The sequence below is a fragment of the Diaphorina citri genome, unplaced genomic scaffold, assembly GCF_000475195.1.
Source record: "Diaphorina citri unplaced genomic scaffold, Diaci psyllid genome assembly version 1.1 scaffold27, whole genome shotgun sequence".
In the NCBI taxonomy this organism is placed as follows: domain Eukaryota; kingdom Metazoa; phylum Arthropoda; class Insecta; order Hemiptera; family Psyllidae; genus Diaphorina; species Diaphorina citri.
Genome location: NW_007377465.1, coordinates 234,070 through 248,752, shown reverse-complemented (window position 1 = coordinate 248,752; position 14,683 = coordinate 234,070). Strand labels below are relative to the sequence as shown.

The 14,683-nt window shown below is 38.8% G+C and overlaps 1 protein-coding gene and 1 long non-coding RNA gene across 2 annotated transcripts in view; both read right to left on the bottom strand.

Annotated features, from left to right (window-relative positions):
• Window positions 1-3,015, bottom strand: part of LOC103510659 (serine-rich adhesin for platelets) — a 36,042-nt gene extending 33,027 nt beyond the window's left edge. The window contains exons 1-3 of the mRNA XM_026824520.1: window positions 2,965-3,015; window positions 1,226-1,298; window positions 955-1,143 (exon numbers count right to left, since the gene is read on the bottom strand). Coding sequence (XP_026680321.1) covers window positions 955-1,143; window positions 1,226-1,298; window positions 2,965-3,015 — 313 coding nt within the window. The remainder of the gene's footprint in view (window positions 1-954; window positions 1,144-1,225; window positions 1,299-2,964) is intronic.
• An 8-nt stretch (window positions 3,016-3,023) lies between these two features.
• Window positions 3,024-14,683, bottom strand: part of LOC113468021 — a 20,550-nt gene continuing 8,890 nt past the window's right edge. The window contains exon 2 of the long non-coding RNA XR_003391894.1: window positions 3,024-3,138. This is a non-coding gene — a long non-coding RNA (uncharacterized LOC113468021). The remainder of the gene's footprint in view (window positions 3,139-14,683) is intronic.

Here is a 14,683-nt window from a genome sequence, read left to right as displayed (position 1 = left end):
CCTGCCTCGGTGGTGTAGTGATCAAGGCGCTCGCCTGGTAAACAGGAAAGCGTGGGTTCAATCCCAGCCGAGGTATGGAATTTTATCCTCAATATAATTTGAGAATTTGACCACAATAATAGTAGTGGTTTCAATCCCAGCCGAGGTATGGAATTTTATCCTCAATATAATTTGAGAATTTGACCACAATAATAGTAGTAGCCTACTAAGCCGAGGTATGGAATTTTATCCTCAATATAATTTGAGAATTTGACCACAATAATAGTAGTAGCCTACTGCTGGAGTAAGGGACTTGTCAGTCCTATGCGAGTAGTATAAATAAGCACTATTATTATTATTATTATTAAGCTGTGTCCACAGTCCACACAATACATAGTCGACGCCGTCCATCGACGAATTGAAGAAGGGAATCTATGTTGTCGAGGCAGTGTACGGTATCAGTCGACATCGACCGAGTCGATCGACGGCGTCGACTAAGTGTGGACTTAGGATATTGTATGCTATTGGTAACTATGTTATAGTACAGCTGAGGAATTGCAGTGATGTGCGACTGGTGCGAGGTTATGCACATGGCTATAGGATATTGTATGCTATTGGTAACTATGTTATAGTACAGCTGAGGAATTGCAGTGATGTGCGACTGGTGCGAGGTTATGCACATGAGATCCAGTGGCGAATGTTGAGTTAGTATATAGGAATTTCAGGCAGAAGCACCCATGAGGTCATAAACAAAAAGCCCACTCCGAAACCTATGTAGGGACAACTTCCACAAGCCTTCCTGATTGCCCTTGACAAACGACAATTATCTTCCCATACAGAGTCGTTAATAGGACCTTCATTCGCGTCATTTGAGTGGACACAGTTTTACCATGCATTTAGCAGAGTACCTCATCGTTCAATAGGATTTCTGGTCATTTCAAATTGGGAATTCGGGACATACAAAGGGGTACTTACCAGTCGAAGATAAAGTGCCGCATTTGGACCTCTGCCGCCTGAGCTGCCCATTGCCTCTACCGGGTGTTTCATCTAGCGTGGAACTTGACTCCAGGGACTCAATCGAGGCCAAGTAAGCGGAATTATGAACCACCCCTGTCCTTCTGATGCGAGCTATGTGACCACAACTGCTGACTATACCACCACCCCCTGGAAGAATAAATTGTGTCAGGATGCAGAACTGAATTACCTAGGTAATATAGGTACCTAAAAAGCACGCCCAATGATCCACCACTGAGAAATGCATAATCATATTTGCATACAATGCACTTGGCAATATCGTAATGATTCTTCGGGTATAATTTCTAGAAACGACGCAGTAAGAAAATAAATAAGTGAATTGAGATATTAAAAGTAAATAAATTTGATAGAGAATAAAACTAGTACATTCATTCCATTGTTAATTGTTACCCAAAATTTGCGTATCCAGTTTGAACTCAATCGGCCAGGTTGTAAATTTTGTAAGCAAAATGGCCTAATAAAAGCAATCAAAGCAACATGTGAGTTACGGTGTGGTGCAAAGAATACATGTATGGTGGATTGGAAAGCTTGTTTTTCCCATGTTTTTAAGATAATATTAAATAATAGTGTTTTGTTTATACAGTTGAAAAAATCAACTATTAATCGCTTGCATTCGATCCAACATATAGTTTATTAAATACTTTCTAGTTGGACTGAAACGAAAATTGCCACTTGCAAGTCGATAAAATGAATCCTTCTCGGTAGATGCAGGTGTAATCCAACTTTAATCAACTATTAATCGCTTGCATTCGATCCAACATATAGTTTATTAAAAAATACTTTCTAGTTGGACTGAAACGAAAATTGCCACTTGCAAGTCGATAAAATGAATCCGTCTCGGTAGATGCAGGTGTAATCCAACTGACACAGTATTTAGCTCGAACAACACAAGTATTGTTTAGATTTTTTTTAATCAACTATTAATCGCTTGCATTCGATCCAACATATAGTTTATTAAAAAATACTTTCTATTTGGACTGAAACGAAAATTGCCACTTGCAAGTCAATAAAATGAATCCGTCTCGGTAGATGCAGGTGTAATCCAACATAAACAAATAATAGTCAAAACAATTTACTACTATGATAGTAGCTAGGTAGCTACATACATAAACAATATCCACTAGGTATAAATACTAAGGATATATAATTTCAAGCTCTTCAATAAAATTCAAGATTTCATATCCCCCAGGCTAGAATGCCTCACGGGCCTTCTCTCAGTGATAGTTAGGCCCAAAACAGCCGTCTTAATCTAGCCTGAAGGGGAACTTTCCAAGAGAATAGAAATTTGAGTTGAGTTACAATCAAAAGGTATATGTTATCTAGAAAAGGTGCTCCATTGCTCCAACTCACATGAGCTTAATAGATAATTTCAAGCTCTTCAATAAAATTCAAGATTTCATATCCCCCAGGCTAGAATGCCTCGCGGGCCTTCTCTCAGTGATAGTTAGGCCCAAAACAGCCGTCTTAATCTAGCCTGAAGGGGAACTTTCCAAAAGAATAGAAATTTGAGTTGAGTTACAATCAAAAGGTATATGTTATCTAGAAAAGGTGCTCCATTGCTCCAACTCACATGAGCTTAATATGTATATTGACTTGGGTTTATTTTTATTCCTATATTCCTCAGAATCATAAGGGAAGACACTGTCTATCGAATTTCTTTGAGTTACTTATGACAAGGAATAATAGAACCACAGAAATCACCTACATTGTGCTGTGTCCACAGTCCACACATAGTCGACGCCGTCCATCGACGAGGTGAAGAAGGGAATCTATGTTGTCGAGGCAGTGTACGGTATCAGTCGACATCGACCGAGTCGATCGACGGCGTCGACTAAGTGTGGACTTGGACACAGTTTTACCATGCATTTAGCAGAGTACCTCATCATTCAATAGGATTTCTGGTTATTTCAAACTGGGGATTTTGGGACATTTGTACAAAGGGGTACTTACCAGTCGAAGATAAAGTGCCGCATTTGGACCTCTGCCGCCTGAGCTGCCCATTGCCTCTACCGGGTGTATCATCTAGCGTGGAACTTGATTCCAGGGACTCAATCGAGGCCAAGTAAGCGGAATTATGAACCACCCCTGTCCTTCTGATGCGAGCTATGTGACCACAACTGCTGACTATACCACCACCCAGAACAAAAAGCAAAAGCAATGGAAAATAAATAAGTGAACTGAGAATTTCAAAGTAAATAAATTTGATAGAGAATAAAACGAGTACATTCATACCATTGTTAATTGTTACTCAAAATTTGCGTATCCAGTTTGAACTCAATCGGCCAGGTTGTAAATTTTGTAAGCAAAATGGCCTAATAAAAGCAATCAAAGCAACTTGTGAGCTACGGTGTGGTGCAAAAAATACATGTATGGTGGATTGGAAAGCTTGTTTTTCCCATGTTTTTAAGATAATATTAAATAATAGTGTTTTGTTTATACAGTTGAAAAACAACATAACAACAGTGGCTACAAACTAGAGAAAGGTAGAACTTTAGGTCATTTAACATAAGGTGTACCTATCCATTGAATAAAACGTCCTAGAACACAGAATGCCTGTAAATCAGTAGAAATAGAAACGAGGACATAAGAAGCATCTAGGTGTCATATGTGCCATAAATTATTAAAATTGCCTAATTGGCTTCATACGCTGTTCTCCATTATTTCCATATAAGAGTACCAGTGTTACCTTATGTTCGTGTTTATCGAGAGTTGAAGTAATGTTTGGAGCGTATGTGAGTTGGAAATTATTACTACCAGCATAAATATCGACTTGGCTGAGGGGCATCCAACGTTTTATCTTACAGGAGTTAGGAGTTGTCATGTGGGTTGCATAACAGGAGCTTACGGGGCTACGATCCTGTGACCCTTCTCTCATGTTTGTGCTTCAAATGAAACACTAGAAGTCATTGAGGATGAAATCTACTCCGGCCGGGGACACACGAACTGTTAGGTCGGTCAGAAAGTCTAAACGAATGAGTGGTCGGCATAACGGAAGGTGAAACATTCACGAGAGTAAACTAATAAAAGTCAAAAGCAAAAGAAAGGAAATTACGAAATTCTTGTACAAATGGAAAAAGAAAGCAAAAGAAGACAAATGGCGTAGGAAACTTCAAGACAGAAGTAGAGAGGATATGGGGGAGAGGGGGAAAAGAGGAAGGCCAAAATTAAAGCTTTACTTACCTCAAAAATTCAAGTAAGTTCGGTCAGCAAAAAAGAAAAGTAAGGGAACCCAGGGCTACTTGACACATACTTGAAAGTCGAGTACATCAATAACGAACAATATTTTGCATGATGCTCGATATTTTTCTTCGGTTTAGTTTTCTAGTTCAGCTGACCGGTCCAATGTTCCCCTATACTTATGATGGACAAATGAAACTAGAAACCCGGAAATCGAATTTCATGAAGACATAGAACTGTACTCACGCTATAATAGAGGCTCCAGCAAAACTATGTGCCTCGGTGACATCTGAGATCCAAACGACATAGGCGTTAGATTGATCGGATTTCAAGGTTGATTGGCGCGTAAGGAACAAAGGTGGAAATTTATCAGGTTAGTGACAATGTTATTGACATGCGGTGACTAGTGAGCATATACTAATAGATCTTCTTCTCAGATAACTACTGGCTAACTTGAGTGAATACATTTTTTCAATTAAAATTTTATGCTGATTACAAAAATTAAATAAAAAATGGGGGTTCCCATAAGAGTGAACTATATTTGGCAAAAAATGGGCCGTTTTGCAAAAAAAAATTGCAAATTAAAAAAAGCCATTTTAATCATCAAAATTTCATCTACATGATTCCTTAATTCCCAGCCGTTTTTGAGATATAAGCGTGGTTCGCAAATCACGAACCACCCTGTATATCCTTAGAAGTGTACATAATAATGTAATCTAGAATTAATTTAAACAGATCTCTCTTTAATTTCATCTGTCCGTAAAGCTACGACTATGACAATCAGGTTGTCTTTCTTTCTTTCTCTCTTCCTTCATGCGACTGTTTTCTTCAGACGTGCTGCTTATTTTTTGCTCTCTTGTCTCTACTTTTTCTCGTGTCATTTCTCACCATCTTCTTTTTCCTCTCTCCTCCCACACCCTCTGCTTTTCTTTCTTATTGTTTACGTTTTTCTCACAAAAGAAATTCGACTCGGAAACGCCAAGACAGTTTCACATTATGAAAAGCAAAGCGAGTAGTGTGGCCATCTTTCGACGAAAAAAAAAAAAAAAAAAAAAAAAAAAAAAAAAAAATAGATCTCTCTTCAATTTCATCTGTTCGTAAAGCTACGACTATGACAATCAGGTTGTCTTTCTTTCTTCATGTGACTGTTTTCTTCAGACGTGCTGCTTATTTTTTGCTCTCTTGTCTCTACCTTTTCTCGTGTCATTTCTCACCATCTTCCTTTTCCTCTCTCCTCCCACACCCTCTGCTTTTCTTTCATATTATTTACGTTTTTCTCACAAAAGAAATTCGACTCGGAAACGCCAAGACAGTCTCACATTATGAGAAGCAAAGCGAGTAGTGTGGCCATCTTTCGACGAAAAACAAAAACAAATTAAATTAAATTTCCCTTCTCTCCCTCGCCCTCAATTTTTTTTCTTTCATTTTTTAAAAAGGAAAAACAGCATCTCGGTTCCCAAACTTTTTTTTTCCTACGCGGCCCCTTTTTTAACTGCGAACGCTCCGCGGCCCTTTTACTGTTCATGTGATCTTTCCGGGAGTCTTAAGTCCCCCCAGACCCCAGTTTGGGAATCACTGCTGTGGATAGATACAGCAGTGCAGCATATCCTTGTTATTTATGGAATAGTATATGTACATTGTACATAGATATATGATGTAGGTACTTACTATGTACACAGCATCCCTATAGACATGAAGAGCAAAACACATCTAGCGTTTGATACCCTCCCGGAATCCAGACGAAAAGTAAACAGACATTTAATATAGGATGAGAGTTCAAAATTCAATTTTTAAATAGGAAAAACAGCATCCCTGTAGATTACTGTAGATCAGCGGTTCCCAAACTTTTTTTTTTCCTACGCGGCCCCTTTTTTAATTATGAACGCTCCGCGGCCCTTTTACTGTTCATGTGATCTTTGCGGGAGTCTTAAGTGCCCCCGGACCCCAGTTTGGGAATCACTGCTGTGGATAGATACAGCAGTGCAGCATATCCTTGTTATTTATGGAATAGTATATGTACATTGTACATGGATACTTACTATGTACACAGCATCCCTATAGACGTGAAGAGCAAAACATATCTAGCGTTTGATACCCTCCCGGAATCCAGACGAAAAGTAAACAGACATTTAATATAGGATGAGAGTTCAAAAGTCAAAGGGAGAAAAAGAGAGAGGGGAGTGAGCGAAAGAGATAGGGAAGGAAAGAGGGAGAGAGAGTGAGCGAAAGAGAAAGAGATACGGAAGGGAGAAATAGGGAAGGAATAGAAAAAAGAGATTAAAAGAGAGTGAGAGAGAGAGAGAAGGAAGGAAAGAGGGAGGGAGAGAGATAAGGAAGGGAAAAAAGAGATTAAAAGAGAGAAGGAGGGAGAGAACAAGAGAGGAAGGTGGAAAAAAGAGATTAAAAGAGAGTGAGAGAGAGAGAGAAGGAAGGAAAGAGGGAGGGAGAGAGAGATAAGGAAGGGAAAAAAGAGATTAAAAGAGAGAAGGAGGGAGAGAACAAGAGAGGAAGGTGGAAAGGAATGAATACTGAGGAAGATAACAATAACAGTAATGTAGTATGAGAAAGATCCGGCTTTACATTACAAATAGGAAGAGAATGGAGAGGAGGAAGAGTGAGAGAAGAAAGAGCAAAAGAAGGAGAAAGAGGAAAAGGAGGAGAGGGAAGAAGAAGAAGAAGAGAAAGAGGAGGAAGAGAAGGAAGAACAGGAGGAGGAGGAGGTGGTTAAGAGAAGAAGGGAAGGTTACAATTTATACATAAGGTAACAAAAGCACAGAGAGGAAGAAAACCGAGGTATCGGGCATTGTATTTTAAACGTAGAGAAGGTATGGAAGTAGAAAAGGCAAAGAATAATACAGGATAACAGGGATGGGAAAAAGGAAGGAAGCACAAGGGACGTTAAAATTAGAGGAGGTGGAGGAGCACTGGAGGAGGAGAAGGATGGAGGAGAGAGAAAAGACAAAGAATAAATACAGGACAGAGGATGAGAAGAATAACATAACATATGGAACGGTAAAAATAAAGGAGGAGGAGAAAGAAGAGGGGGAGGGATGGAGGAGAGAGAAAAGATAAAGAATAATACAGAATAGAGGATAAGAAAAGGAAGGAATAACATAACATAGGACGTCAAGGAACAAAGGTGGAAATTTATCAGGTTGGTGACAATGTTATTGACATGCGGTGACTATAAGTGAATGTACTAATAGATCTTCTCAGATAACTACTGGCTAACTTGCCAGAGTGGACGTCAATTTTTCTCCCCTAGCAACAAGAATGGTGTGGATGGATTGATAAGAATCAGTAGAACCTTAACGCTAACTTGCCAGAGTGGACGTCAATTTTTCTCCCCTAGCAACAAGAATGGTGTGGATGGATTGATAAGAATCAGTAGAACCTTTAACCAGTGGCGTGTATAATGAATTGAATGTGGCTATGTATAAGCACTACATAATATGTAGTGCCTATACACATATTATGTGATACAATATACCAGTGGTATATTATACCACAAAAGACAGTGATTCACAAAATGAGTTTTCAGCTTCACCACTTTCAACTCTTTGCTGAAATCAAGTGTGTTTCTATACAAAGCAAGTATGACGCGATCGGAAGGTGAATAGTACTAGGTTTCCTCTAGGTCTGGCGAGCTTTAATGAAAACCCCGAGAATAAATAGACGAACGAGGGAAAAAAATTAATCCAAATTGTTGCAAGTTGGAACAAAGTAAATTTGGTAGCAATAATCAAAATCATTAGGTAATAGGTACCCAATACCCATTGTTTGTTTGTCCCCCCCCCCCCCGGGTTTTTTTTATATGTTAGTAGGCGTTTTATTTGTCTTGAGAAATGTACGTTTACGTTAAGCATTCCTGAGAGCATTCCAAAAGTGAGAGTATTACAGAAAAAAGGAAAGTTACCCACATTTTTCATGTACCTACTGTAGATGGTGCCTAGAAAATAATTAAATAGTAAGTGTAGAAGATATAGTATATGTACCTACATATGTAAATGTCCCTGTTTTTGGGTACTAGGTTTCCTCTAGGTCTGGCGAGCTTTAATGAAAACCCCGAGAATATATAGACGAACGAGGGAAAAAAATTAATCCAAATTGTTGCAAGTTGCAACAAAGTAAATTTGGTAGCAATAATCAAAATCATTAGGTAATAGGTACCCATTGTTTGTTTGTCCCCCCTCCCTCCCAGGGTTTTACTCACCTTCTTGCAAATTTCAAGAAAGTACCTATGATAAAATCTCAAGCTCTTATCACTACCCAGAATATCTGATATCTATTTGCTACAAAATATTTCATATTACATACCCAACAAGGTAACAACATACCGAGTATTATGAAACTAATGACATGAAAAATGAAAACGCAGCTTGAAAATGATACATTTTAAATGAAATCTAGACTACTCTACGCCTACGGTAGTAACAAGCTAGCTCGGTACCTAACGAGGTATAATACCTTCCTATAAAATAATTCAGACTAGGTACGTTTTTAGCTAAATTCCCTTTAGGGATGATTTTCAGCAAAGTCACAGGTTCATTTTTCAGCAAAGTCACAGGTCGGGGTTGTGTTTTTGAAGAAGGATACTTACTATGTACACAGCATCCCTATAGACGTGAAGAGCAAAACATATCTAGCGTTTGATACCCTCCCGGAATCCAGACGAAAAGTAAACAGACATTTAATATAGGATGAGAGTTCAAAAGTCAAAGGGAGAAAAAGAGAGAGGGGAGTGAGCGAAAGAGATAGGGAAGGAAAGAGGGAGAGAGAGTGAGCGAAAGAGAAAGAGATACGGAAGGGAGAAATAGGGAAGGAATAGAAAAAAGAGAGAGATAGGGAAGGAAAGAGGGAGAGAGAGTGAGCGAAAGAGAAAGAGATACGGAAGGGAGAAATAGGGAAGGAATAGAAAAAAGAGATTAAAAGAGAGTGAGAGAGAGAGAGAAGGAAGGAAAGAGGGAGGGAGAGAGATAAGGAAGGGAAAAAAGAGATTAAAAGAGAGAAGGAGGGAGAGAACAAGAGAGGAAGGTGGAAAGGAATGAATACTGAGGAAGATAACAATAACAGTAATGTAGTATGAGAAAGATCCGGCTTTACATTACAAATAGGAAGAGAATGGAGAGGAGGAAGAGTGAGAGAAGAAAGAGCAAAAGAAGGAGAAAGAGGAAAAGGAGGAGAGGGAAGAAGAAGAAGAGAAAGAGGAGGAAGAGAAGGAAGAACAGGAGGAGGAGGAGGTGGTTAAGAGAAGAAGGGAAGGTTACAATTTATACATAAGGTAACAAAAGCACAGAGAGGAAGAAAACCGAGGTATCGGGCATTGTATTTTAAACGTAGAGAAGGTATGGAAGTAGAAATGGCAAAGAATAATACAGGATAACAGGGATGGGAAAAAGGAAGGAAGCACAAGGGACGTTAAAATTAGAGGAGGTGGAGGAGCACTGGAGGAGGAGAAGGAAGAAGGATGGAGGAGAGAGAAAAGACAAAGAATAAATACAGGACAGAGGATGAGAAGAATAACATAACATATGGAACGGTAAAAATAAAGGAGGAGGAGAAAGAAGAGGGGGAGGGATGGAGGAGAGAGAAAAGATAAAGAATAATACAGAATAGAGGATAAGAAAAGGAAGGAATAACATAACATAGGACGTTAAGAGGAGGTGAGAGAGAAGGCAAATAACAATACATACTAGGAATAACAAGGGACATTGAAAGTAGAGGGAAGGAGGGGGTGATGAAGGAGAAGGAGACAAAAGAGGAAATGAAACATTGACCAAAGGTTTGAAAATGTTTGCCTAATGCGTATAACCATTATCTCATGTAGGTGCGTAGCAAGGTAACAATGTAGGTAACATAGCGAGTATTATAAAATTAATGACAGGAAAAATGAAAACAGAGGTTGAAAATGATGCATAGCTGAAAATATCATTTTCAACCTACGTACAGCAAAGTAGCTAGATATCTATTTGCTACAAAATATTTCATATTACATACCCAACAAGGTAACAACATACCGAGTATTATGAAACTAATGACATGAAAAATGAAAACGCAGCTTGAAAATGATACATTTTAAATGAAATCTAGACTACTCTACGCCTACGGTAGTAACAAGCTAGCTCGGTACCTAACGAGGTATAATACCTTCCTATAAAATAATTCAGACTAGGTACGTTTTTAGCTAAATTCCCTTTAGGGATGATTTTCAGCAAAGTCACAGGTTCATTTTTCAGCAAAGTCACAGGTTTTTATATATATATCCTTAGAAGTGTACATAATAATGTAATCTAGAATTAATTTAAACAGATCTCTCTTTAATTTCATCTGTTCGTAAAGCTACGACTATGACAATCAGGTTGTCTTTCTTTCTTTCTTTCTCTCTTCCTTCATGCGACTGTTTTCTTCAGACGTGCTGCTTATTTTTTGCTCTCTTGTCTCTACTTTTTCTCGTCGTCATTTGATTACAACTCGGCAATAATTCCAGGATATAACATTCGTTTAATATAATAAGCTCGAACTAAGCCGTAAACAGCTCTTTAATGAGTCACAATTTGCTATTTTTATGATCTTACGATTGATGTTTCGTTTCCTTGGCGCTAATAATAAACACATTTCAACACCTACGAGTACTCCTCAGCAGCCGGGTAAAATAATGACTACCGTCACAATATTTTATGTGCCGAACTACCCACGAGCTGCCCCCCACGGCCCAATGGAGAACTCTAGTTCGCCTTTGTCTGGTTCAGATAATTATATTGGAGTGGTGAGGCCCATTGAGAACTTGACTTGAGCGATCGAAAATAGATTGGAAGAAAGTGTAGAAAACAACACAATGAGGAGCAGTTGAAAGACTTTTCCTTTTCTACTCCGGCCGGGGACGCACCGACTGTTAGGTCGGTCAGAAAGTCTAAACGAATGAGTGGTCGGCATAACGGAAGGTGAAACATTCACGAGAGGAAACTAAGAAAAGTCAAAAGCAAAAGAAAGGAAATTACGAAATTCTTGTACAAATGGAAAAAGAAAGCAAAAGAAGACAAATGGGGTAACTCCGGCCGGGGATACACCAACTGTTAGGTCGGTCAGAAAGTCTAAACGAATGAGTGGTCGGCATAACGGAAGGTGAAACATTCACGAGAGAAAACTAAGAAAAGTCAAAAGCAAAAGAAAGGAAATTACGAAATTCTTGTACAAATGGAAAAAGAAAGCAAAAGAAGACAAATGGGGTAGGAAACTTCATGAAAGACAGAAGCAAAGAAGATATGGGGGAGAGGAGTAAAAGAGGAAGGCCAAAATAAAAACGGCAAAGTAAGAGGTAAGAGGAGAAAATTTCCATGACAAAAATTTAGGAGAAGGGTTGTTGTAGGTGAAATAATACGCCTTGCCAAATGTTCATTCAACCGATTCAAGACACCATTATAAACCTCTGTTACCTCTGGTAAGTGGTAGACAGAAGCAAAGAGGATATGGGGGAGAGGGGGAAAAGAGGAAGGCCAAAATTAAAACAGCTTGAAAGGCAGAGGAAATGAAGAAAATGTCTATTTAGGTATGTATGTATGTACACATATGAATATGACGGATTTAGGTGAAGGGTTGTAGGTGAAATAATACGCCTTGCCAAATGTTCATTCAACCGATTCAAGACACCATTATAAACCTCTGTTACCTCTGGTAAGTGGTTATCCCAGTGTGGTTGGATCATAAAATTTCCACCGTGCCATAATTTTATTATTGTCACACGAGATAAAACATGGTCAAATTCATACACTGTCCAGTTGTCCAGAGGCAACCTAATGAATACTAATAAGCCCCAATACCCGTGGTCTGCACCGAAAATAAAGACCACAGTATACGTACATACCTAGTTTCTGGAAATCCCGAGATAAAACATGGTCAAATTCATACACTGTCCAGTTGTCCAGAAACAACCTAATGAATACTAATAAGCCCCAATACCCGTGGTCTGCACCGAAAATAAAGACCACAGTATACGTACATACCTAGTTTCTGGAATAAAACATGGCCAAATTCATACACTGTCCAGTTGTCCAGAAACAACCTAATGAATACTAATAAACCCCAATACCCGTGGTCTGCACCGAAAATAAAGACCACAGTATACGTACATACCTAGTTTCTGGAAATGAAGATTGGAGGTCTACGACCTCAGGTTATTTTCATGCTTTTCTAAATTTTGGATGCCAAATTTCATTTTTATGACTTGCGATATTGTATTACTCAGGTGTCGCTTTGTTAGTTGTTAGCAAGTTAGCATTGCAAGGACATAACGTGTGAACTGAGGGACATAAAATTGCTTCTTTAATATGCTGAAGCCATTCTTCTGATCTTTTTCGTTCCTACAGAGGGCATATCATGAAGCGTCTTAAGCCCGAAGTTCAGTAGGTACGTATATCGTATGTTTTCAGTAGGTACGTATAAGTATGTTTTGAGTGCATTAGGATTAATAGGTATATGTTTTAGGTACCTACATAAATATGAAACTATTTCATAGAAATTACTTCAGTCAAGAAGGAAATGAGTGGGAAACGCAGGTAGCTTTACACACCTCGAAAATTCAAAGCAAGTTCGGTCAGCAAAAAAAAAAGAAAAGTAGGGGAACCCAGGGCTATTTGACACTGTTCTTGTGAGTGGTGCACACCAAGAACAAACAATATTTTGCATGATGCTCGATATTTTTCTTCGGTTTAGTTTTCTAGTTCAGCTGACCGGTCCAATGTTCCCCTATACTTATGATGACAACAGTGGCTACAAACTAGAGAAAGGTAGAACTTTAGGTCATTTAACATAAGGTGTACCTATCCATTGAATCAAACGTCCTAGAACACAGAATGCCTGTAAATCAGTAGAAATAGAAACGAGGACATAAGAAGCATCTAGGTGTCATATGTGCCATAAATTATTAAAATTGCCTAATTGGCTTCATACGCTGTTCTCCATTATTTCCATATAAGAGTACCAGTGTTACCTTATGTTCGTGTTTATCGAGAGTTGAAGTAATGTTTTGAGCGTGTGTGAGTTGGAAATTATTACTACTAGCATAAATATCGACTTGGCTGAGGGACATCCAACGTTTTATCTTACAGGAGTTAGGAGTTGTCATGTGGGTTGCATAACAGGAGCTTACGGGGCTACGATCCTGTGACCCTTCTCTCATGTTTGTGCTTCAAATGAAACACTAGAAGTCATTGAGGATGAAACAGTAGGTTATAATGTCACACGAGAACCAATATGAAGTCAATGTAGTAGCACATGCAGTCAGGGCCGTTTGTTGAAACGAACATAAGTGTACATAGAAAGCCAGATTACAACTAGAGCTTAACCGGGCCACGGGGCTAACCCCCACAATTAAATAGGCCCTCCTTGCAACTACTTTTTACAAACAAGAGTAATAGGTACGTAGGTACTCGTAATATTTTCCTTTTTGAGAGAAAAACTTCTGGTTTCGCCCGTCCTTTAGTAGCTCGAGCTGGGGACGAATGGAACCTAATAAAACCCTCTCAGTAAAAGCCCCTGACTACAGTCATGGCAAGTATGTGACACAAATGGCGAGAGAGAATTTTGCAGTTGGTGTCAGGAAGTGTTGTCTATAGAAACTTTTGAACTGTTCAAATAAAGAAGATTCGAAATTCTCGCGTGAGCTTCCACGATATCATTAATAGTTTGAATGGGGTTTTAACTAATATCTTCGACGTTGGAGAAATAGAGTCAAGGGTCAGTAGGACCGTAAGATCCACAGGTATAGAAAACAGTTGGTGTAGGTCTCATTGGATAAAATGCATTCAAAAGATGTAAGTAATGGTATACGTACCTACTGCACCTATTTGATTTAATGTTGGTCTTTAGGAAATACATTAAGTATTCGTACACATTGTAGACGTAAGTATGATGAAGATGAAAATCAGACCTACACCCCAAAATTATCCAAAATACCTCACCAGCTCATCATCAGTTGATTAAAGGGTTAAACTTTCGAGGTTATCAGAACTTATCACACAACCGTATGACACTAATTTTTAATCTCCATCAACTTGAAACAAAATTTACGAAATCTCTCCAAGTCCAAAAACAAACTTGCCCCGACACCAGCTATTAGTGGAATGTGGTCACTTAATAGTCAATATTGGGTTATTAAGAACGCCAGAATAGACCTGACCAGTGACGGGATGACAAGATACATAGTGACAGAACCTTGACATAGTCCGCGTATCTAACCACACACCGTACCAACATTATCACTGTGGCTACTGAGCTATCACTGCCTAGAGATAAACCAATTATCTGGGATTTTATCTTCACAGGAATCTGCCTGAGTGCCTTACGAGGAATCAGTGGTGTGTCGGTCAACAATGCAGGGGTTGAATTTTAGGAGACCAATGGTGGTAAAAAAATTTCCCTTCACCAAGAAATCCAAGAATGGTAGTAAAATAACAGTAAAAAGAAACAAGATTATAACTAAAGGTTGGAAAAACAC